Genomic DNA, 21203 nt, shown 5'->3' with positions numbered 1-21203 from the left:
CCCAACCCCTTCCCGCGCGCGAGGCCGGTGGGGAAAAGCCTCCCGCGCCCGCCCCTGCCTCCCCCAGCTTATCAAATTTGGCCATGTCTGAAAAGCCCTGGTTTCCTTTTCACCAAAAAAGATCAAAACTGGGTAATTGGCTGCCGGCACAGATGCCTCTGCGCCTCTCTCATGTGTAAACAGCATTGCCGAGCGCTGACACAACACAGGCGGCCGCGGCACACGCAGGCGCCCCCCGCCTGGGGCTGCTTCACCAGCCCTTCTGGGGGTCACAGAATATGGGGGGAAGTCGCTGGGTGCAGGCAGGGGCTGGCTCAGCACCCCAGAAAAGGCTGGTGGCAGAGGGCCGGGCGCTGCTGTATGCCTAGTGAAGCACAGGCAGGTGGTTGCAGGGCTCCTGTGACAGCCAGGTCACCTCCGCCAGGTCCCAAGGTGACAAACGGGACACTGTGCTCAGTGCACAGCATCAGACTTCACCCCAGGGGACAGCAAAGCCTGCAAAATGCTGTGCTGGGGCTGTCCTTGGGGATGTTAACATGGGCTGGGGTGGATGGGAGCAGCTGGGCTGTGTTCCCTGGGGCTGGTAGGGGGAGAGGGACAGTGGCTTTTACCCCATTTGCAGAGTTTTCTGGAGGCCCAGTTCATGGACTGGGAAAAGGAGGTGGAAATTTCCCACTGCCCTACAAAGCTCAAGGGCCTTCAAATCCCTGGGGATGTGCAGTGAGTCAGGAGAAGGAGGGAAACTCATCACCTAGTGCTGCCACCAAAGGAGCAGGGCAGAGCCTGCTGCCCGGGAGCGTGGGGAACAGCGCCGGGTCCCCCGCCTGCGGCTGGGGCTGGGAGGGGAGGAGACCGGGATGCAGGGAGGGATGGAGGGCGGGATGGAGGGGCGGAGGAATGCAGGAAGGGATGGAGAGGAGGAGGGATGCAGACTGGGATGCTGTTGGGTGGCGGACAGCACCATCGCGTGGTACCTGACCGCAGGGACAGCGACAGCCCAGGGCAGCCCCCTCTCCCCCGTCCCTAGGGACGGGGCATTATAGCCGGCACTCCTGTGTCTCACTTTGTCCCCCCGCAGCACCCTGCACCCTGATGCTTGACCCCAGAAGCCAGAGCATCACCCACCACTAACACCCACTGCCCTGCAGCTCTGGGGACCCGACCCACGGCCAACTGTGGGCACAGCTGCTGCGTTCACAGGGGCAGGAGTTGAGAACGGGTGTGAGGACAGCAGGAGGGGAAGGGTTTGGGGACAGACAGACCAGGGATGCAGAGAATGATGGGTGTCATCGCCTCACTGCTGGGCAGAAGAGTCTGGGGGTTCCTGAGGACAGAGCTGCTGGTGGTGACACATGGAGGGCAGAGTCCAAACCCCCTCCCCAGGGCAGGTTATTGCCCAAGGAGCCCCTCTGGGCTGCCTGGTCCAGGGGGGACTCACCACCAACCACAGCCACTACCACCACCTGGAGCCAGTGCCCAAGCAGCGCGAAGGTGGCCAAGCCCCAGCCCACACGGCCCCCTCCCCCTGCCGGCACCGAGCCTCCCTGGCACCTTGGGGACCGGACACACCTCTGGCGGGGCACAGCCAGGGGCTGGGGCTTTCCCTTTTTAGCTCCCCAGCTCTCTGGTGCCAGCCACACTGCAGGACAGCGGCCGGCAGCCCCTCCGCGGCCATGGAGCGGGCTCCAAACCTGGTAGGTGACTCCACAGTGGTTCAGGGCTTGCTCCTCATTTTCCTTCCTTAATATAATTATTTGCATGGTTGTTTACGGGTGGCTACCTGGGTTTGTTTGCTTTGGAGATGCCTGCTGCAGCCCGCCAGGGCCATCGCTCCCATGCCTGGCATGGTGAAGATGCAACAGCCTCGGAGAGCAAAGCTGGGACAGTCCGATCGGACCGTCCGGCACCGGAGGGGGAAAACAGCCCTGTCCAAGTGGTCCTTGCCCAAGGGCACTGCACACCCATGGGCAGGGTGTGGGGCTGCCTCGGTTGACTGCAGGGACACAAATAGCAGGGAGCAGGACTACAGAAAGCAACTTTGTTCACTGCTGGGCAGCCTGCCGGGTGTCAGCACACGGCAGCTCGGCCCCGCGAGCCGGAGGGAGAAGGGAAGGAAAAAGCATCTTTTCTCTCTCACCGTCCTCAGAGCACAGAGGGAGGGAGAGGAAGGTTTGGATAAAGATCCCATTCTTGACTGTCTCATCTCTAAAGCTCCTTTTAAACTAAAGGCTGCCCAGGTACAGCCTGAGTTGAGGGTGTACCCATCCCTCCTAGCATGCAGCTGCTGGGTGGGCAGCGAAGGGACTGGGCACATCTTGGACAGCACAGGGACACTTTTGGCAACACAAATTGCCAGCTGCAGGGCGAGGGTCTTCACAGCCACATGCATCAGCTGGGGTTATCATGACCCTGTGCTCACCATCCCTGCAAACTGCACTCAATGTTTCCATGGGTCTCACCTGCAGGCCAGCACTCGTTTAGGGGTTGCACGTACTATCCCAAAGTCAATGCAGTCCTGCCATCACCTGCTGACCCCTGGGAAGTGGGAGAGCTCCCCTTCCATGCCAGTCCTGCAGCCACACACCATCCTCCTTCTTCCTCAGCTTCTCCTCTGCATCTTCACCTTTGCCATGGTACTGGTCCCCGAGGCAAAGGACCAAAGCAAGGCAGCGAAGGGCAGGAGAAGGGGTCTGGCACGGCCCCCAACAGCCACCCCTGCCCTTGCCTGGGCCCCGGATGACCCTTACACCACCATGGCAGACTACGAGCACAGCATCCAGGACATGGTGCGCCAGCTGAGGAACAGCTCTGAGCCAGGTGACACCAAGTGCCAGGTCAACCTGAGGCTCTGGAGGTCCAACCGGAGGAGCCTGTCCCCCTGGGCATACAGGTGAGCTTGGGGCAGGGACCCTAGGGACATGCATGCTTTCTGTGCCAGAAAGCACTGCAGCAGCCACCGGTCCAGCATCACAAGTCTGTGGTGGCTGCTGGAGGGTGCAATAGGATGTGATGCAGAACCCCACTTCACCCTGGGGAGGCATTGCCCTCTCCAGCCACCCACTGCTCCCATCTCACCGTTTCTCCAACCTCATCTCATTTTCCATTTCCTCCAGCATAAACCATGATGCAACACGGATCCCAGCAGACATCCCCGAGGCCCGATGCCTCTGCACCGGCTGCATCAACCCCTTCACGATGCAGGAGGACCGCACCATGGCCAGCATTCCCATCTACAGCCGGCTCCCTGTCCGCCGGCTGCTCTGCCAGGTGCCAGGAGAGGTGGGGCACAAGCCCTCTGGGAAGAAGTGCCACAAGAAGTACCAGATGGTCATGGAGACCATCGCCGTGGGCTGCACCTGCATCTTCTGAGGTTGCAAAGCTAACCCCTGCAGCTACCCATAGGCATCTAACCAGCTTGCTCGTGCTTCCCGAGCTTGCCCAGCCCTCTGGGAGAGGGTCACCTGGCTGAGCATCAGGGTGGGGGAGCCCCTGCGCAAAACCATGGCAGCTCCAGGAGCTCCCTGAAATTCCCCTGCAGACTCCATAAGCCTGAGCCCAAGCAGCCACTTTGGGGACACCTAGTGAAGAGGGATCCCCTGCAAGTCCCCCAGCTATGCAGTCCTGTGGCCTTGCAGCGAGACATCCACTGCTCTGAGGCTGAGCCTCCAGGGCTCAGCAGGATGGGCTGGGGGACAGAGGGAGGCAGCTGCCTGCTGGTCCCTCTGGCTGGGCAGGATCAGGCCTCCTCCCTTCCCAAAGTCCCCACTTGCCTTCGTTCCTTCCATCGGTGCCACAGCTCTGGTAGGACCCAGCCCTCCCCAGTCCTCCCACAAGTTCCTCTGCCCCAAGCCAGGTAGTCCAGGGTGAGTGGCCAGTGGTTTGGGCAGCTTCTGAGGTCTTCAATAAAGTGCATTGCTGGCCCCTGTCTCGGCCCTTCATGCTGCCCCTCTGCCCTGCCCGCCCAGGGTTGGGGTGCCCAGCTTCTCCCACCGAGACTCTTCTGCCTCCCCAGAGCTCAGGGAAGCCTGAACACCCCCAGAAACAGAGAGCACCCATCAGGATCTGAGACAGCCCACCCTGCAGCCCATTCCCGGGGCACCAAGCCCATGAGCAGGGTTAAGCTCCATGCACGCATGGCATGGCAGAGGCTGTGGGACCTCCTGCTCCAGCCAGGGCCAGCCCTGCCACTGAGTTCCACAGGGGCAAAGCCAGGAAGGCAGGAAGGACTGCAGTGGGAGCCAGGCAGCTCATAGGAGGCCCCCATCTGCTGCCAATGCCAGCCAGCCTCTCCCCTGGAAGCCCCCTGAGATACCTCCTAAACACAGATGCACAGTGACCCTTTTTCACAGGAGAAGGCACAGCCTCCTCTCCAGTAAAGCCTGTGGAGGGGGAACAGGGGAACTGAGGCACATGGCACAGACACAGCAACACTGGGCAGGAACTGTATTCCTGAAGGTGATGCACATTCCAGTCATCTGGGACACAGCCTGTCCCTTGTCCCCCAGCCCCAAACCCCTGGTCTCCCCAAGGCAATAAATACTCCCCAGGCTGCCCCGCACCGAAGCTCCCGGTCCACCGCCCTCCGGGCGTCACAGCTCCGTTTTCACTTTGTGCATCAAGTCCTTCTGGTCGATTTTCTCCAGGTCCTGATGCCAGCGGTTATAAGCCAGCAGGGCCACGTTTTTGGCCGCCACTGCTATCATCTCCATGGAGCTGGCCACCCACTCCACGCCGCTGAGGTAGAAGAGGTTTTCATGGAGCACGATGGGCGGGAGGGACTTGGCAGCATCGTAGCGGGGATACGTCTGCCACTCTGTCACCTGCACCGAGTAGTAGGACCTGAAGAGGGTCTTCAGCTGGTGCTTGTCCAGTGGTTGCTGGGAGAGGACACGCCACACCGCAGCCTCCTGGGGCTGCTTGCGCCGGAACGCTGCCGAGATGTTGACGGGACAGATGTTATCCATGGCGTTGAAGAAGAGGTCGGGGGTGTCGGTGGTGAGGATGCTGGTGAAAGGGAAGAGCTTGGGGTCGGGGAAGCCAAAGTAGGAGGAGTTGAGGTAGCCGTGCACCACAGAGGTGACGGAGGGCTGGAAGGCTCCAGGGAAGTCAGCAATGGGTGGCTCAAAGTTCTCAAAGGTAAAGTTGCTCCTGCTGGGATGCAGGGGCGTCGTCACAACCACCATGTCGTAGAAAGCTGAGCCCTGGCCTTCGCTGGTCTCATAGTGTACCTGGTACAGGGCTCTCCCCTCTGAAAAGAGACAGTGGACAGTTAGGAGTGGCCCTGAGACTCCAGTGGTATTGCCCTGGCCCTCTCTTTTCTAGCAATGCCTCCATGCTACTGGTTTTCCAGTACACACCAGTGCTTGACCATAGCACCTGATGGTTATGGATGAGTTGCTGACACTTTAGGGCAGCAGAAAAACTTGATCAAGACTGTGGGAGAAAGTTTCCAGAGAAGGCCAGCCCACCTCCCAGATCCCAGCTATCCCACTCTTCTTTTGTGCTTGATGGGGGAGCAAGTCTGCAACAAGGATGGTGACATAGGGAGACCTGAAGGACATGATGAGGGAGGGAGGGAGGGGAACCTCAGGGTTGATTTCTGCACTACAGGGTCCTCACTGGGTCAGACAAGGAGATGAGACTGACAGACCCCTTCACCCTCGCCCAAATGCCTTACCAGGACCAGGATGCCCTCCAGTCCCAGCATCTCCATGCTGCCACCACCAACCTCCCATCTTGGTGCACCCAGACCCTCACCCAGACCCACACCCAGGCTGGCGGGACCCAGAGCAGAGCCCGTGTCCAGGCTCACCCGAGCTGTGCAGGGAGATGCCCGTCACCCTGGCTGGGATGACGTTGGCTTTGGTCACCTTCAGCAGACCTGAACACACCAGCTTATTCCCTCCTTCCACTGCCCAGGTGCTGCCCTGGGCTCCTGCCAGGGACATGGCTCCTGTGAAGAGGAAGAGGAGGGCAGCTCAACAGCCTGCCCGCAGAGGGGGTGCTGAGGAGAGTCACACAGGGAGGAGAGGGGTCCCTGGCTTCACCTGCGAAGGCGGGCACCAGCACGGACTGCCCGTAGCTGGAGCGCAGGACGGCCGCGATGACGTCGTCCACGAAGCGCTGTGTGACGCCCACCTCCAGCAAGGACTCGGCCACCGAGCGCTGCGTCATGTTGACGAAGGCATCACCCCCCAGCGAGCGCAGCAGCTCCTCCAGGCTGGAGAAGGCGTAGCCATGAGCCTGGTACTTGTAAATCCTGGAGGGGACAGGAGCACAGGGCAACCGGTGATGTGCCAGTGCTGGGAAAAACCCGCTGTGTCTCCCCAGCCCCGCAGGCTCTCCTACCTCATGAACTTCTCCATCACCTCCTCCACCCACATCTGCAGGCGCAGGAAACTGATGCCATAGTGCCACCAGAGCCGGAAGAGGTTGAGCAGGTACCAGTCGGTCTCCTCCAGGACGAAGTGCTCCCCGCTGAATATGGCACTCTTCCCAGCCACCTCGCGCCGGTGCTTGAGGCCTGCCAGGAGCAGAGGGACCCCGGCCCCACTGGGCTCGCACAGCTCCCTGGGGCTGGCTGGCTGCTGGGAAAGGCCAGTGCCCAACACCTCCACAGCAGGGATATGGACAAAGATGCTCTTGGAGGAGCATCAGGGAGTGCGAGACCCCAGGGCATTGGGACCCCAGACGGATCCTGTACATTAGAGGGTCCCATGGAGTTGCTGCTACCTACTGGGACAAACTGGTGGGATTTTTTGAACAACCCCCTCCACACTAATTCCACCAGACCCCTCACCCTGATGGTCTGCTGGGCCACCTGATCCTTTTCTCCTCAGGGCACAACAGGGCTGGGGTGCACGGACAGCAAGGGGATCACTGCATGCCTGGGGTGCTGGGGGGGACTGGCAGAAACCCTCCCCACTGCCCCAAGCACAGAGCCCAGGGGTCCTGCAGCCCCCCAGCTCAGGGAGGCCACGCAAGTGCTGGGATGCCCATGCTCACCCAGGATCTTGACGAAGTCCTGCATGTGGAGGCTGAGGGCGTGGATGGAGGCTCCCCGGCTCTCATACTGCTGCTTGTTGACGGTGACGGTGGCCAGCCTTCCGCCCACGCCCGCCGCCTCGTACACGTCCAGCTGCACCTGCGGCCGAAGTGCTGCCTGCAGGAAGTAAGCGGCGCGAGCCCCCCAGCCCGGCGCCCCACCACGGCTTGCGGGCAGAGAGCGGGAAGGGGCCGGTCAAGCAGGCCCCGGGGACCCGCCGCTGGCCCCGCCTGCTCTCCGCTCTGGGGGGATAGGGACAAGCACGCCTGCGAGGGGGGGATGCCGCTGGGTAATGCGCTGGCATGCAGCGGGACAGGATGCTCTTTGGACAGGGAGCAGGGCAAGCGCGCCCCGTTTCTTAGGTGGCGGAACCCCCTCTCCCGGCCTCCGGCGGGAGGCATGCGGGCAGAGGTGGGCCCGGGTGTGGGGTTTGCTGCTGCCGGGTGCCGCGGCCGGGGCGCCCCCCTCCCCACCCCGTCGCCATTGCCCCGCTTTCCCCTCTGTTACCGATGGATCTCGGCCGGCCTTTTGCGGCGCGGCCAGGGAGCGCGCCAGGAGCGCGGCCAGGGCCGGCAGGAGCATCTGGCGGGCGGCGGGGCCATGTTCGCGATAAGCGGGTTGCCCGGCAGGCCCGCCCCGGCCCGCCCTCACCGTGGCCCCCGCGGCCTTTATTCTCTCACGGTTGAGCCCGGATTCGGCCCGGAGCCCGGCCTCCGGCCGCCGGGGAGCGGGCGGTCTCTGTGCCAGGAGGGGGGTGCGGTGTCCCCGCGGCCTTTGTTTACTAATCCCCCCGGCAGACCGGCACTGAGGGGCAGAGAGGACCCTCGCATCCCAAACCGCCTGTTGTGGCACACGGATAACCCCAGGCACAGCCGCGGCGAGCATCCTCCCTTCCCTACGCTCCGGGATGCTCGGCAGCGTCCCGCTCGCCATCGAGGGCCCAAGCCCAGGAGCTGCCCCGGCACCACCTCTCTCCTGATGCCGGTGTGCTGGGCATGCACCATAGGGCAGTGTTTAGGCAACGCTGCTGCCGGAGCACGTTTTCCATGTGCTCCATCTGCACATGGACGATGCATACAGTTCTCAGTACCCGGAGCAGGCTGGAGCCTGCATGGCTCATGCATCAGCAAGGGCATTTCAAGCTTTTGCTTGTACTTTCTGCCCTGGGCAAAACAAGGAGCCTGACAGCAAGCAGTTTGTGCCAAGGGGATCCCACGGGAGCTTGCTGCTACTCAGATTTCAAAGGATAGCAAAGGCTGAGCAAAAACTCCAGAACAGGTTGGACATGTAATCACAAACCCAGAGCCTACTGTAACCCAGAATTGGCTCCCTGCTAAGGAACAAAATTTTGTTTGAGAATACACCACCTGAACTTTGTCTCAGGAAAACACAACACAAGCACAGGTCCCCTCTTTTCCCCAGCCAGGAACCACTTCAGAGTTCCTGCATGGGGGAACACATACAACCCTGAAACTCGGGCATGAACATTTTGGGGGAGCAGAGACAGAAACTACCATTGCTCAGCTCACCTGAGTCATTACAACTGGCAGAACTGACCCACCAGGATGGGGAGATGATGCTCCCAAAGCAGCTTAAAACGCAACACACAAATATCTTTGCAGCATGCCTCAGGTTTTAACAAGCTCTTACTTAAGCAGCCTGATTTCACCATGGCTGTGGGCGACAAGAAATCTGCTGTGCACACAGCAGGGCTCTGAGGAGCCGGGTCAGCACTGCTCCCAATCCCCTCCCTCTCATGGCAGCCCATGCCCTGCTTGCAGGCGTTCTGGAATACTGTGCCATAAGCAAAATGCTCTGCCCCTCGCTCACAAGCTGTGATGCTTTTCTGCAGATGGCAGTGGTTGCGGTTTGAGAACTCCCAACTCTCACTTGCTGCAGACAAAAACCAGCAGAGCCAGAAATTACCTAACGCAGCAGCAGGATTTCCTGGTCTAGTCTGGTTGCAACAAGCAATGCCATCATGGAGAACACTGAGTATTTCAGGCAGAATGAAGAAAAGACCCTATAATGGGACATCACCTCTGCATCACATCTGACTTTGCTGGCACAGAAATATAGATCTCACCTTGTAAAGGCCATTTTTAAATGGCCTTTTGCAGATGCTTTTGTACTAGTGAGAAGTGCCCAGGGGCATTCAGAGCTCTGGGAGAACAAGACCCACCCACATGGCACCAACTTTCAAGGCAAAGCCAGGAACTGAGGCCCAGCTATTTTGCAGAGGATGTAGGAAGGGAGAATGAGATCTGTTACACCCTACAGAGAAAGCCTCTTCTTTTCTTCAACAAATCCCCCCAGAGAGAGGCTCTTCATTGGGAACTATAGTGAGTAATGGCTTCAAACTGAGAGTAGGCTTAGATTAGATATTATAAAGAAATTCTTGGTTGTGAGGGTGGTGAGGCCCTGGCACAGGTTGCCCAGAGAAGCTGTGGTTGTCCCATCCCTGGAAGTGTCAGTCTGGACAGGGCTTGGAGCAACCTGCTCTAGTGGAAGGTGTCCCTGAACATGGTGGTGGGGGTGGAAGGAGATGATCTTTAAGGTCCCTTCCAACCCAAACCATTCTATGATTCTAAGTGCTGCCATGGACCACAGCCCTTATCACAACTGGATCAGGAATAGAGAGAAACCTTCCAATGTGCAGCCCCAGATGGCTGGAGTTGGAACTAGCAGCAGTTTGGGACAGGGAAAAAGGAAAGAGAAGCAACTGCAATTCCTTTGTTTTATTTGCAAATGGACAGTATCTGGACATCTAAAGGAAATCAGCCCTTTCCAACATTAACTCAAATGTTGTTGTCAACTACTTGCACCTCTCCCACATGTCGGTCTCTGTCTTTCATACAGCCAGAACCTTTGGCTAAAAAAGAGAGCACAGAAATACACAAAAAAATTACAATATTTACAGGTTTCCCACCAACTAAATGGATTTGGATTTTTGGAGATTAGCAACGCTTTGTTCATTTGACTTTGCAAGTAATATCGAAACACCTAAAGTTTTAAAATAAAAAAATACTACAATATTCACAATATAAAACTTAAATACTTTTTTTTTTTTTAATTAAGGGACTGCTAATAGCTATTGACTGATCACAGCTCTTTCAACAGAAGCTCTGCTGCTGAAGCACTGAGAAGTCAAGGTTCACAAAGTGACATTCACATTCTGCACTGCTTCTGGTCAGTTGAGACATTGCCATGATCATGACAGTGGCGCTGGAGACTTGTCCAGGGGATCCACTCAAACAGGTCCTGCCAACAGGGCATGGCAAGGCCACAGAAGGTGGCAAATGCCCATGTTCAGGGTGGCTGCCCACTTCCCAAGGGTGGAAATGCAGGTCCACACACCACCACATCTTGTCTAGTAGTCTGCATTCCCAGCTCCAGCTCTTCGTGGCTGGGCAAACTGAGCAGAAATTACTAAGAAGAACATGACACTTTCTCTCCTCTGATATTCCCTCCCTGCTAATGTATTCCTGTGTTTTATTAAACAGTCAGTCATTGGATAAAGTGACTGGAGAGAAGCAGCTCATGCGTCAATCTCCTCTCTGCAAGAGTTACACAAACAGGGCAGACAAGGCAGCAACGACCTACAGAGCAGAAATTCTTACACCCACTCTTACACAATCTCATCCATGACAGAAGAGATCATTAAGTGTGCTTGAAAGGCAAGAGAATCAAATTTTGCCTAGGAAATCTGGATTCTGTGATGGAATCCGGGTTTGGTTATTTCATTTTCACTTCACCATCCAAAGGAAGCAGAAACTAGGACCAATAACAGCTACAGGATTTATCTCTTTGGTAATATCTCTGAAAGAGTCTCTCAGCAATGGGTACATTTCATGGGAATCATAAAAGCCTGATAGGATCCTGTAGAAGTTCCAGAGGTTCAACTGGGAAAATAGCTTGCCCAAAATTAAACAGGGCTTCTGTGAGGGTGGGAAAGACTGCACAGGAACTGGATCCCTCAGATGCCTGCTCCACCCCACAACAGTGCCTCGGTGAAAGTGGATCCCAGATATACAAGCTGAATCAATATCCTCTTAGTACAGACAGAAGGTCTGGAGTGCATTTTAGGATATTTCTTTAAGGCAAAAATGGATGGGTACTGGCTGAGGAGACAGGCAGGACTTGCAAACAGTCCCATGTTGGACAGAGTAGCTGCAGAATAATTTCAGAGTCTAGTGGCTTCATGGATGAGTTTAAGGAAGATTTGGATCCCATCACTTCTGGTCACACACTACTTTTAAATCTGGCTCAGGTAAGCTGCAGCCTTTCTATGACTGAAACCTACCTGTTGTGTAAAATGCCTTTGTTTTGTTTGGTTCCTTATAACTAAAGTTTCCTCAGAACAGGCTGGAGACAGTTTTGAGAGAGAAAAGCAAGACTTGCATTGCCACATTTCATATTTTTTCTATGCTTTTCTGGAGAAATAGCGTACCCTGTTGACCTGGTCAGCACAGACACCAGCAAAACAATGAACAGGAAGTTCTGTTTATCTCTGAAATTCCCAACAATGTGTTAAAACAAGAAGCTAGTTCAAAGTGAGCTAATGCTGCCAGGAAGCAGTTTCAGGGTTGAAATCTCAAGTATCACCCTGAGAACATACTATGCAGAGGCAGAAACCCACACTCCAAAAGGTATCCACTACCAAGTCACTCCACACTTGGCACTAAAACAGGCTGCATGGAGCACGTTAGAAATGTGCATCTTCCTTAAATTTCTGGAATGACAACCCACTAGCTGTACACAGTCTCCTAGATGAAAGACTGTTGATAGCTGCAGTAATCTTGAAGTCCACCACAAAAGGGTTTTGCAACCAAAGCCTGCAAAGAATGGGAGAAGAACAAGCTTTCTTCCAAACCAGTGATGGCATCCACTATAAATAAAGCTTTTTTGGAAGTGGATCTGTCGGGCCATGGATCCAATTCCAAAAAGTCAAAAGGCAGCAATTAACAAATCAGGCAGAAACAACCTGAAAACCACCATTCCTGGTTTTGTGTAGTGCAGACCATAGCTGGCTCATCTGTTCTTCTGTCATTTGACTGCTGGCTGCTCTGCAAAGGGTTAAAACTCTGATCTTCCTCAGTGACTGCATCCTTTCAGCTGAGACAAATGGACTCCCAGGCAATAGGGCCACTGGGAAATACATATGCTGTGACAACAACGTGCCTCCAACTAAGAGGACAGCTCGAGGTCAGCTTTCGCTTCCTCAGCCTTCTGCTTCTCTTGCTTCCTTGTCACCGCTGCTAAAATTGGTTCAAGGGCACTTGAGACTTTTAGCAGAGAAGATTTTCCTCCTGGCACCAAAACCCAAAAGGTTTAATATTTACTGTGACCAAGCAAAAGTAGAATCTGAATGGAAGTTAGAATCTAACTGGAAGTTAGTGTTATCTGAGGATCATTACTGGAGAGCTGAGAAAATAGAGCAGTCCAGATTTCCTGCTTAAGGGCACATCTCCATTTTGCCAGCAGCTGCAACAAAGAGCACATAGTTTATCATGCTTGAAAGCTGCACAAATACCCATCAGGGAAGAGAAATTACTCTCCTCTAAAATATACATTTTGGTTGGAGAATAAGAGATTTGAGAACAGTTTTTTGCCCCCACCACAAATCACTATTCCCTGTTTTACTTTTGGGCAAGGAGGCAAGGTGAAATTTTACCTGGAGAAGAAATACTAACACGTTAGTCTGACCTAACAACAGAATTCTCTTTAAACACTCATCTCTATTCAACTGCTGTACGACAGAGATTCCATGAATTCAGGATTGTTTTCCTGAAGCGACATAAGAAAAAGCTGCCCCTAAATGTCATTTCAAGTGATCATCTTCATCCCCATCCGAGGGGCCTGGGGACAAGGGAAGACACCAAAACCAGCTGATAATAATACTCGTCCCTTTGGACTTTTCCAAGTGCTTTACAAAGGAAAAGCCTCACCACATCCCTGTGAGGTAGGTCAGTAAGTATTATTATAGTCCCTTAATATAGCTATGGGAACCAAGGCAGAGAAGTTACTTCCCTGAAGGCCACTGTAGGAGTCTGTCTCAGAGATGGAGCCGGGAGACAAGATTCCTTAGCTCTCAGGGAATTTCCCTTTCTCTCCCATATCTCTTCCCCATACAAATCTTAATGGAGAAATGAGCAAAGGAGAAAGGGTCTACAGTGCCACGTTTCTGACAAATACTAGGACTCCTCCTACTACTCCATGGACCCCAGAAAGTATTATTAAATACACAAGTACCTTCCAATCAATGGCAAAACGACCGCACACACTATCAAGAAGCCATCGTACGATACAAACCTAGCTCAATAAATAAGTAAATACATGCAGCTGCAGCTCCGAGTGTTGGGGGTGGTCCCCAGCTCAGGAAGGTCCCAGATGGCAGTGGGGGAGCCCAGGTCACTCCTGTGACTCCACCGCCACGCCGACGAGCGCGTGTCTGATGGTGCGGCCGTGGAGTTTGTAGCCGTCCTGCGTCACCAACGCGATCGTGCCCGGCTGCATCCCCTCGGCCGGGACGTGGCAGACGATCTCGTGGTCGTAGGGGTCATATCTGCCACCAACAGGGTTCATCTTCTGAAGGCCGTGCTTGGCAAACACGCTTTGCAACTTGGCCTCTATGAGGGAGAGGCCTTCGTAGATCTTCTTCAGGGCTGGGTTTGGGTTACTGGGCTCCGCTTCTCCCGCGGCGCTCTCGGCGGTCTTCTCCAAGATATCTGCTACCTCCACGAGGTCCCTGCAGAAACTCTGGATCCCTACGGGCACAAAGAAGCACTAAGTAAATGGAGGACAGTTTACAGAACACACAGAGCTACAGTACCAATGACAGACATAAAGTCACAGCAGTTGGAAAGCATCTCTAAAGCTGTTAATTGATTTGAACTGTTAATTTAGTGAGAGCAGACGGTGTCTTCTGTAACCAAAGCTTTAACATTAATAGTAATCTAAAGACTCTCCAAATCAAGACATATGCAGGAAATGTACACCTATACATATTAACATACAGATATCTATATGTCAGGTATTCCTAACAAAGCAGAAAATTAGTATTTCACTCCAAACAGTTTTTTGCAACTAACGCTTGTCATTTAGGACCCTGCTCTACACCCTCTCATACAGTCCCACTGACTTCACTGTTTTGCCAAGCAGCTCACACAAATGCCACGGGGAACAAACACAATGTGGGGAAGTAAAAACAATAAATGTCTATTCAAAAGTACATCCCCAATTTTATTTATAAGTTAAAAGCACTGTGGCTCAAAAAACCCCTCTCAATATCAATTATCCCACCGATTATGCCAAACTCATGAGCCATTTTGTAGCTCCACCGGTAGAAGGTAAGAAAATACAGCAGCTCTAATTTCAAGGCTACTAGAGTTAACTACCAATAAACCCCATGAGAGTCATGCATTATGGAGAAAAACAGTTTCTCATTCTCAGAGATGGTCCTGACAGAGTCCAGTGATTAAACAGAACCTTTTACCCCTTCACCTGCCTCTGTTGCCAAAGCCACAAATTCAGCTCATTTCACCAACAATAAAATACTTCTTTTAGAAATTTTAAATATTTGATACAGGGATTGACAATTGTTGTCCCAGGCAGGATCTACCTCCCAAAAGCTAGAGCAGAAGGGAAGAGGCTGTTAATATAGCAAAGGAGATCACAACCTGATGACACAGCTGAGTATGAAACACACCCTGCTGGAGCCAATCCTCAGCATACAGCCGAGCCTGTAATTTCAACCAAGTCAGCAAAACTACACTCAGCTGCACTGGGCCTATTTTTTTTTTAAATAGTCACAAAACAGACCCTGAGGTAAACCTGATAGACAGGACACAGCTGGACATACAGAGAGAATAGCGAGTAAGCCCAGACACCAAGAGCCCAGGCCTAACGTCATGCCAGACTTCACAATGAACAAAGGAGAGCAGGACTGGGGGAGAGAAAAGCTGTTGATCAGCAATTTATGCTCAGGCAGGCAGGCCACCGCAGTAAACACAGCTCTTTTGCTTACCAAAGAGCTTGGCATCTTCCACAAACTTCTGTGTTCTCCTCCGGACATTCTCGGAATCTGCCAAAGCTTTCCGGTATCGCTCCTGTAACCACAACAGCAAGGGGAGACATCAAACAAGGAAGTAAAACCCATTTCCTGACAGTGGTGAACCCCTCAGAAATGCTTTAAAAAGAGCCCTCTTCACATCAGAAGGTTGTGCCAGGCTCCTGCATTTTTATAACATGCAAAACCAAGTCCTTCTACTGATTAACCAAAACCTTCAACTCCCTCAAAAGATGCAGGCGAAGGCCAGAAGTATTCTGGGCACTGAATGACTGAATTCAACTGAACATCAGCTCTCAGGTTGCTGCTTTTTTTGTGACTCACTGTGGCTATTGAGACACCTTTTTCTGCAGCAGGCAGCTGATGGTCTCAGCCACAGATCGGTGACCACATGATTTATCACTCAGTGCAGGATTCTCAGGGTGATTATGTCAAGAATTGCCCAGTGAAGCAGTATTTAATTCTCTCCTTAGTCACATGTGCTCTTCAATACATAATGTGATCCCTACTATTTCCCTCACATCACTGTCACTGAAAAGGACATTCCTTCTTGGACAATCTGGACCCAGTGGGACACAAAGCTGTTAGAGAGCATCCAAAGGAGGGACATGAAAATGGTGAAGGGTATAGAGGGGCCACGTGAGGAGCAGTTGAGGGCACTTGGCTTGTTCAGTTGGAGGAGACTGAGGTCAGACCTCACCAGGGTTTGCAGCTTCCTCACGAAGGGCAGCTCCGATCTCTGCTCCCTGTGACCCACGACAGGAGCTGAGGGAGAGGCTGGAGCTATATCAGGGCAGAGTTAGGTTGGATATTAGGAAAAGGTTCTTCCCCCAAAGGGTGGTTGGGCACTGCACAGGCTCCCCAGGGCAGTGGTCACGACCCCAAAGCTGACAGAGCTCAAGGAATGTTTGGACAACATTCAGGCACACAGTGGGATTGTTGGGGTGTCCTGTGCCAGGAGTGGGACTTGGATGATTCCTGTGGGTCCCTTCCAACCAATTCTGTGGTTCTATGACAATACACGATCCTGATCAGCACAAAAGTACTGCCACTGGCTCTGTACAATGCTGTGAAAGAACTGACCAGACCAGCTCCAACACACAGCTTTGCCTGCCAGGATTGTGCTATCAGTGTCCTGCTGCTGGTACTACTGACAGATGGTGTTTTGGGGGAATGCAGACTGGAGTTTCCCCCTCTCACACTCAGAGCACAGCTGCCCTGAAGGCTGTCACAGCACAGCAACACTGTTTGTGTGTGTTACAGCATTTATGGAGAAGTCCAGGGCTGAAAGACAGACCAAGTCAAGGGGACTGAACCAAAGACATCATGGTGCCACCAGCACCACACTCACAGTCAAATCTCGGACTTGTTCTTCCAATTTGATGGCTTTGTGCTCCAAGGCACAGTCAGAAAGGGGATGCTTGGGCTCGTCATGGGGATCTTCTGGGCCACACTCATCTCCTGTACTTCTCTGCTGAGCTGCAGTGCTGAAAACACAGGGGGACCCTCTGAAATGCAAACTAGTGACAAAGAAGGAAAGTTAATATCATCAGGGTCATTGAGAATTCTAGTTTAGTGCTGGTACTAAAAACAGGCTCCCTTAAAGAAGATACATAGGATTCTAGACACAATTTTAGCTCTTTTCAGAAAATACAGACAATTAGCAAAGAAACACAAAGCAGACTGGTGTTTTTAAATTCTTTTATTTTAGACTCACATGGCACTACAGAGGCTGTACACCACTTCTCTGGCATACCTTGAAAAGAGTCAGATTCTCACAGAATCACAGAATCACTGAGGTTGGAAAAGACCTCCAAGGTCATCGAGTCCAACCTGTGACTGATTTCCACCTTGTCAACCAGACCAGAGCACTGAGTGCCACATCCAGTCATTCCTTGAACACCTTCAGGGATGGAGACTCCACCACCTCTCTGATCTTTTTCAAACTAAATGATTCCGTGATTCCTTGATTCTGTTTCACTCTCCCTCCTACTGCACTTGCTTTTACAAACTGACCTAGACAGGGCCCATTCCTGCCAGCATGAGGCCAAAGCCTCAGCCACGCCTCCCTCTCACACCTTACACCAGGAGGAGTCTGCAGAACAAAGTACAATTTACTGCCAAACCACCTCCACTCAGGAAACATTTCAGCATACATATTACAAGGGTGTCTCCTTTTTTGGGAACACCTGGGCTCTTCCTCTCAGCAGGGCTTTCAACATCCTCTTTATGCAATGTCCTATAGCCCCTGTATGGAATGTTTTGCAAACATTAAGTGCACATCCAGTCTGTGAAATTCAGCAAAGCCCAGAAATCCCTGCACTGGTACTGACTCCACCCCTGTGGTTATACAGCACAATTCCACACCACACAGAGACACTAAGTGAGGTCCCAGAATCGATACAGCTGAGTTCACATTACCAGGCCTGTTCCATTAAGCTTTTTTTACATTTTAGCAAGGCTATATTGCTCATGTATGGTGTAACAGAAGTGCAGAGTTTATTTTGGGGTCTATCAAACCAGACAAGAGACCTCAGTGTTGTTCAGCAGTCCAGTTGAGCTTACAGTTTGCTCCTCTTATTCCAGTACTGGAGTTGAGCAGAATTAAGTTTCAGGGAGTTAAACCAGATGAAAACTAACCCTACAAACAAAAAGACTTTTCTCTCTGTGTCCCTGAATAGGTCTGCTGACAGATCAGATAGATGAGTGCAAGTGCCAGTACCAGAGGAGACAAACATGTGAAGCCTGGTGAGATGTGGGGAATGGATGAGGTGTCCCCCTTGGGGTGGCTGGCAGGTGGTTGAGATTCATCTATAGGACCAAAGCACAATTCAAGAGATCTGTATCTGCCCAAAGACCACCAAGTACCTCCTACCACCCAGTGTTTAGCAGCCCAGATGCTCCCTCATTTAATCCTTAACACCAGGTTGCTGAAAGTCCCACAACACTAATGACAAACTTCCTTCTCCCACCTGAAGACATTTGCATATGCATTTTTTATTAAGTGGGTACTTAAAATATGATCTGTATGTTAAACCGCTCACTCCTTTTCAACAAATTACATGCCAAATACAAGTTTGAAAGTGCTTCTGCTACTTACACTTGCTCTAGGATAGGACCTTCCTTAGATTAATCTTTAAAGAACCAGGTAAGGGGCTGTCCCTGGGCTCCTTTCAAAAAGCTGCCCAGCTATTGTGGGCTCCAGGAATGCTAACACAGGAAAAAAACCCCACATTTTATCCCTGGCTGCAGATAGATCTGTTTGGGGCACAAGACCCCATCTTGAATGATTTTTAAAATGCTTGTCAACTTACTTTGTTGACTGATTAACACAGCACTTTCTCAAATTTACAAAAAGTAGACTAGACTGGAGGGGAGGAGAGAGCAGGACACCCTTCACCAAGCCTTCAAAATCAATCTGTGAAGCTTTCTTTTCACATAAAGGTGTGTCCACGCTGAGCACCAACTACAAGCTTTGTCCTTTATCGTCTCACATTTCATTTAAAGAGCTGCAGGGAAGGAAATCAGCCACGCCACAGATGAACCAAGCAACCTGAAATGCAGCTGAGAAATCTTGCTGGGCCTCTCACAGATTAGACTCTGGTGTCTTAAAAATAGGCTGTGCAACTCAGTTAACTCTTTTGCACCCAAGAAGCAAAGGTTAGTGAGACATTTTCTTCCGTAAGAGAGTTACTCTACAGGAATGGGTGTGTTTTGGAGCGTAGGAGGAGAGGGGCATGGATGAGCCGGTGCCTCAGCTCCAGGGACTTGCCTACGTGGAGCAGGGAGCTCCCTGCATGGACTCCTCTCTCCAGCCTGTGAAACCAACTTAGAGAACACTCCCCCGTGCAGGGACGTGCCCCGGGTATCACATGCTGCTCAGATGAGCCTGCCTTAAAAGTTGCAGGCAAGAAACCAGAGCCACAGACTGCCTCCAAAGGGAGTTCCTAGGAAGGATTCTTATGGAGGACTGAAAATGCCACTCAATTTACTTCTTCCTTCAGGATGAAAAAAAACACTCCACAGAAAAGGGCAAGTGCTATTTACAGCCTGTCCACTGACTCTGCTCCATCTCCTAAACACTGTCTTGATCTCAGCTGCCCTAAAAGTAGGCAGAAATCCCACGGGAGGAAGTTGACACATCCTTAAGTGACAGACACGTGGAAGTCTGAAGGGGTTACACAAGTAAGCTGGTGATACCAAAAGATTTACAAAGGGATGTCACAGAAAGCCAAACAGATCAGATGTAGCAGAGAAGTTGATTGCAGCCATATGGTTTAAGCCACTTGGCCCTAAAGATTAGAATTTAAATGATGAGAACAGGTCTCTGGTCAGATATAAAATAGTATCACCTCTTTCTGGAGCACAGGCAGGATAGCGCCATTCCCGAACATCCCAAAGTGACTGTCATGCTCCCTCTAAACACAAGGGTCCTTCCCCACCCCTCCTAAAACACTCCTTCCTCCTCCCAAATCAGCATGACAAAGCACACAACTGCTGAGACACATAGAAACATCTGCATCAGTGTTTCTTCTCTGATGAGCTTGCTTTGGAAGGAAATCTAATTACTCCCAATTCCTTTGCTCTGTTTCATCAGGGAGTGATACCAGAGATTAACCCAGTCAAGCAGGGATTGTCCTGCTCTGCTCTGCACTGGGGTGGCCTCAGAGTCCTGGGGGCAGTTTTGGGCCCCACAAAGTAAGTAAGATCTAAAGCTGTTAGAGAGCGTCCAAAGGAGGGACATGAAGATGATGAATGGTCTCGAGGGGCCATATGAGGAGCAACTGAGGGTACTTGGCTTGTTCAGCTGGAGAAGAGGAGACTGAGGGGAGACCCCACCACGGTCTGCAGCTTCCTCATCTATCTCTGCTCTCTGTGACCCACGACAGGACCCAAGGGAACAGCTGGAGCTGTGTCAGGAAAGGGTTAGGTTGGATATCAGGAAAAGGTTCTTCCCCCAGAGGGTGGTTGGGCACTGAACAGGCTCCTCAGGGCAGTGGTCACGGCCCCAAAGCTGACAGAGCTCAAGGAGTGTTTGGGCAATGCTCTCAGGCACATGGTGGGATTGCTGGGGTGTCCTCTGCAGAGCCAGCAGTTGGACTCAATGATCCCTGTGGGTCCCTTGCAACTCAGGATATTCTCTGATTCTATAACACTATGTGGATTCTTCTTCAATGAAGCTGGTGAACAAGCTTGTGCAGTGCACCTCCACACAGGATGGCTGTAAATTGGGCAGGAGGTTCCCTAAGCCAGCCTAAGCAAGTCCAGGGTAAGGAGTCCCAGGTTGGGAGCCTGGGCCCCATCACCCCTGCCTTGCTCACAGAGCTGTTCCCATTGGGAGCGACCCAGGCAGGGCCACAAAAAATTTTGTGTACAAAGAGAAGCTTCACACCAACAGCACGTCCCAGGATCCTCCACAACAGAAGCCTGCTGAGCTCCATCAGTCACCTATTTCACACTCAGTGCACATTTTAGGAGGGGCAAAGCAGTTTTCACACATATGACGGAACACGAAAGAGGAAGAATTTTCTGACACACATTTTTCCATTTAGCCCCAAACACATTTACTTCCATTACATGCTGCAGAATTATTTTATTGCATTTAAATGGTCTTTTGGTGGTGTTTCTTTTCTGGAGAAAAAAAAAATCTAATAAGCATTTTGACTTTCTTTCTTTTTGCCTGTCCACATTTCACCCAAATACCCAAGGCACCTTTATGAATTTCCCTCTAATAAGCCATATACCACGATTTCCAAAAACATGACCGGGCACTGTTTTTCTGCCTAAATATTGACACAATTAAATGGATTCTCTTCCTGTGACCACCCAAAACACGTTGATAGCACCGGTGCTGCCTCACCACCGAAAATAAAAACCAGGGAGCGCATTAAACATGTAGTTCACGAATAAATGGTTCAGATGGGCGAGACACAGAAACCACGCGCAGTGGCAGGAAACCACCACACAACGTGACTCACCGAGCACGGAAACCCTCTCCCATAGAAATTAATTTTTTTTTTACTCAAAAAGTCATATTTTTACAGGAAAGGACTCGGTTATTGGAGCCTAATTTTACTCCAGGCCCTGCTG

At 52.2% G+C, this 21203-nt stretch overlaps 3 protein-coding genes across 3 annotated transcripts; 1 reads left to right on the top strand and 2 right to left on the bottom strand.

The window, feature by feature from the left end:
• Positions 1-1673: 1673 nt before the first annotated feature.
• Positions 1674-3438, top strand: IL17B (interleukin 17B). The gene is made up of 3 exons (XM_008931852.2): positions 1674-1694; positions 2604-2890; positions 3114-3438. The coding sequence occupies exons 1-3, from the start codon at positions 1674-1676 to the stop codon at positions 3367-3369; spliced, it is 564 nt and encodes a 187-aa protein (XP_008930100.1). The 3' UTR covers positions 3370-3438.
• Positions 3439-4428: 990 nt separating this feature from the next.
• PCYOX1L (prenylcysteine oxidase 1 like) lies at positions 4429-7165 on the bottom strand. The gene is made up of 5 exons (XM_018073535.1): positions 7006-7165; positions 6349-6523; positions 6048-6259; positions 5813-5953; positions 4429-5248 (listed from the first exon to the last, which is right to left on the bottom strand). The coding sequence occupies exons 1-5, from the start codon at positions 7028-7030 to the stop codon at positions 4590-4592; spliced, it is 1212 nt and encodes a 403-aa protein (XP_017929024.1). The 5' UTR covers positions 7031-7165; the 3' UTR covers positions 4429-4589.
• A 4234-nt stretch (positions 7166-11399) lies between these two features.
• Positions 11400-19497, bottom strand: GRPEL2 (GrpE like 2, mitochondrial). The gene is made up of 4 exons (XM_029960187.1): positions 19466-19497; positions 16465-16633; positions 15072-15153; positions 11400-13812 (listed from the first exon to the last, which is right to left on the bottom strand). The coding sequence occupies exons 1-4, from the start codon at positions 19495-19497 to the stop codon at positions 13457-13459; spliced, it is 639 nt and encodes a 212-aa protein (XP_029816047.1). The 3' UTR covers positions 11400-13456.
• Between the last annotated feature and the right edge of the window lie 1706 nt (positions 19498-21203).

Source organism: Manacus vitellinus, unplaced genomic scaffold (genome assembly GCF_001715985.3).
Source record: "Manacus vitellinus isolate BGI_N305 unplaced genomic scaffold, ASM171598v3 scaffold_25_pilon, whole genome shotgun sequence".
Lineage (NCBI taxonomy): Eukaryota > Metazoa > Chordata > Aves > Passeriformes > Pipridae > Manacus > Manacus vitellinus.
This window is presented reverse-complemented; position numbering and strand designations above follow the sequence as displayed.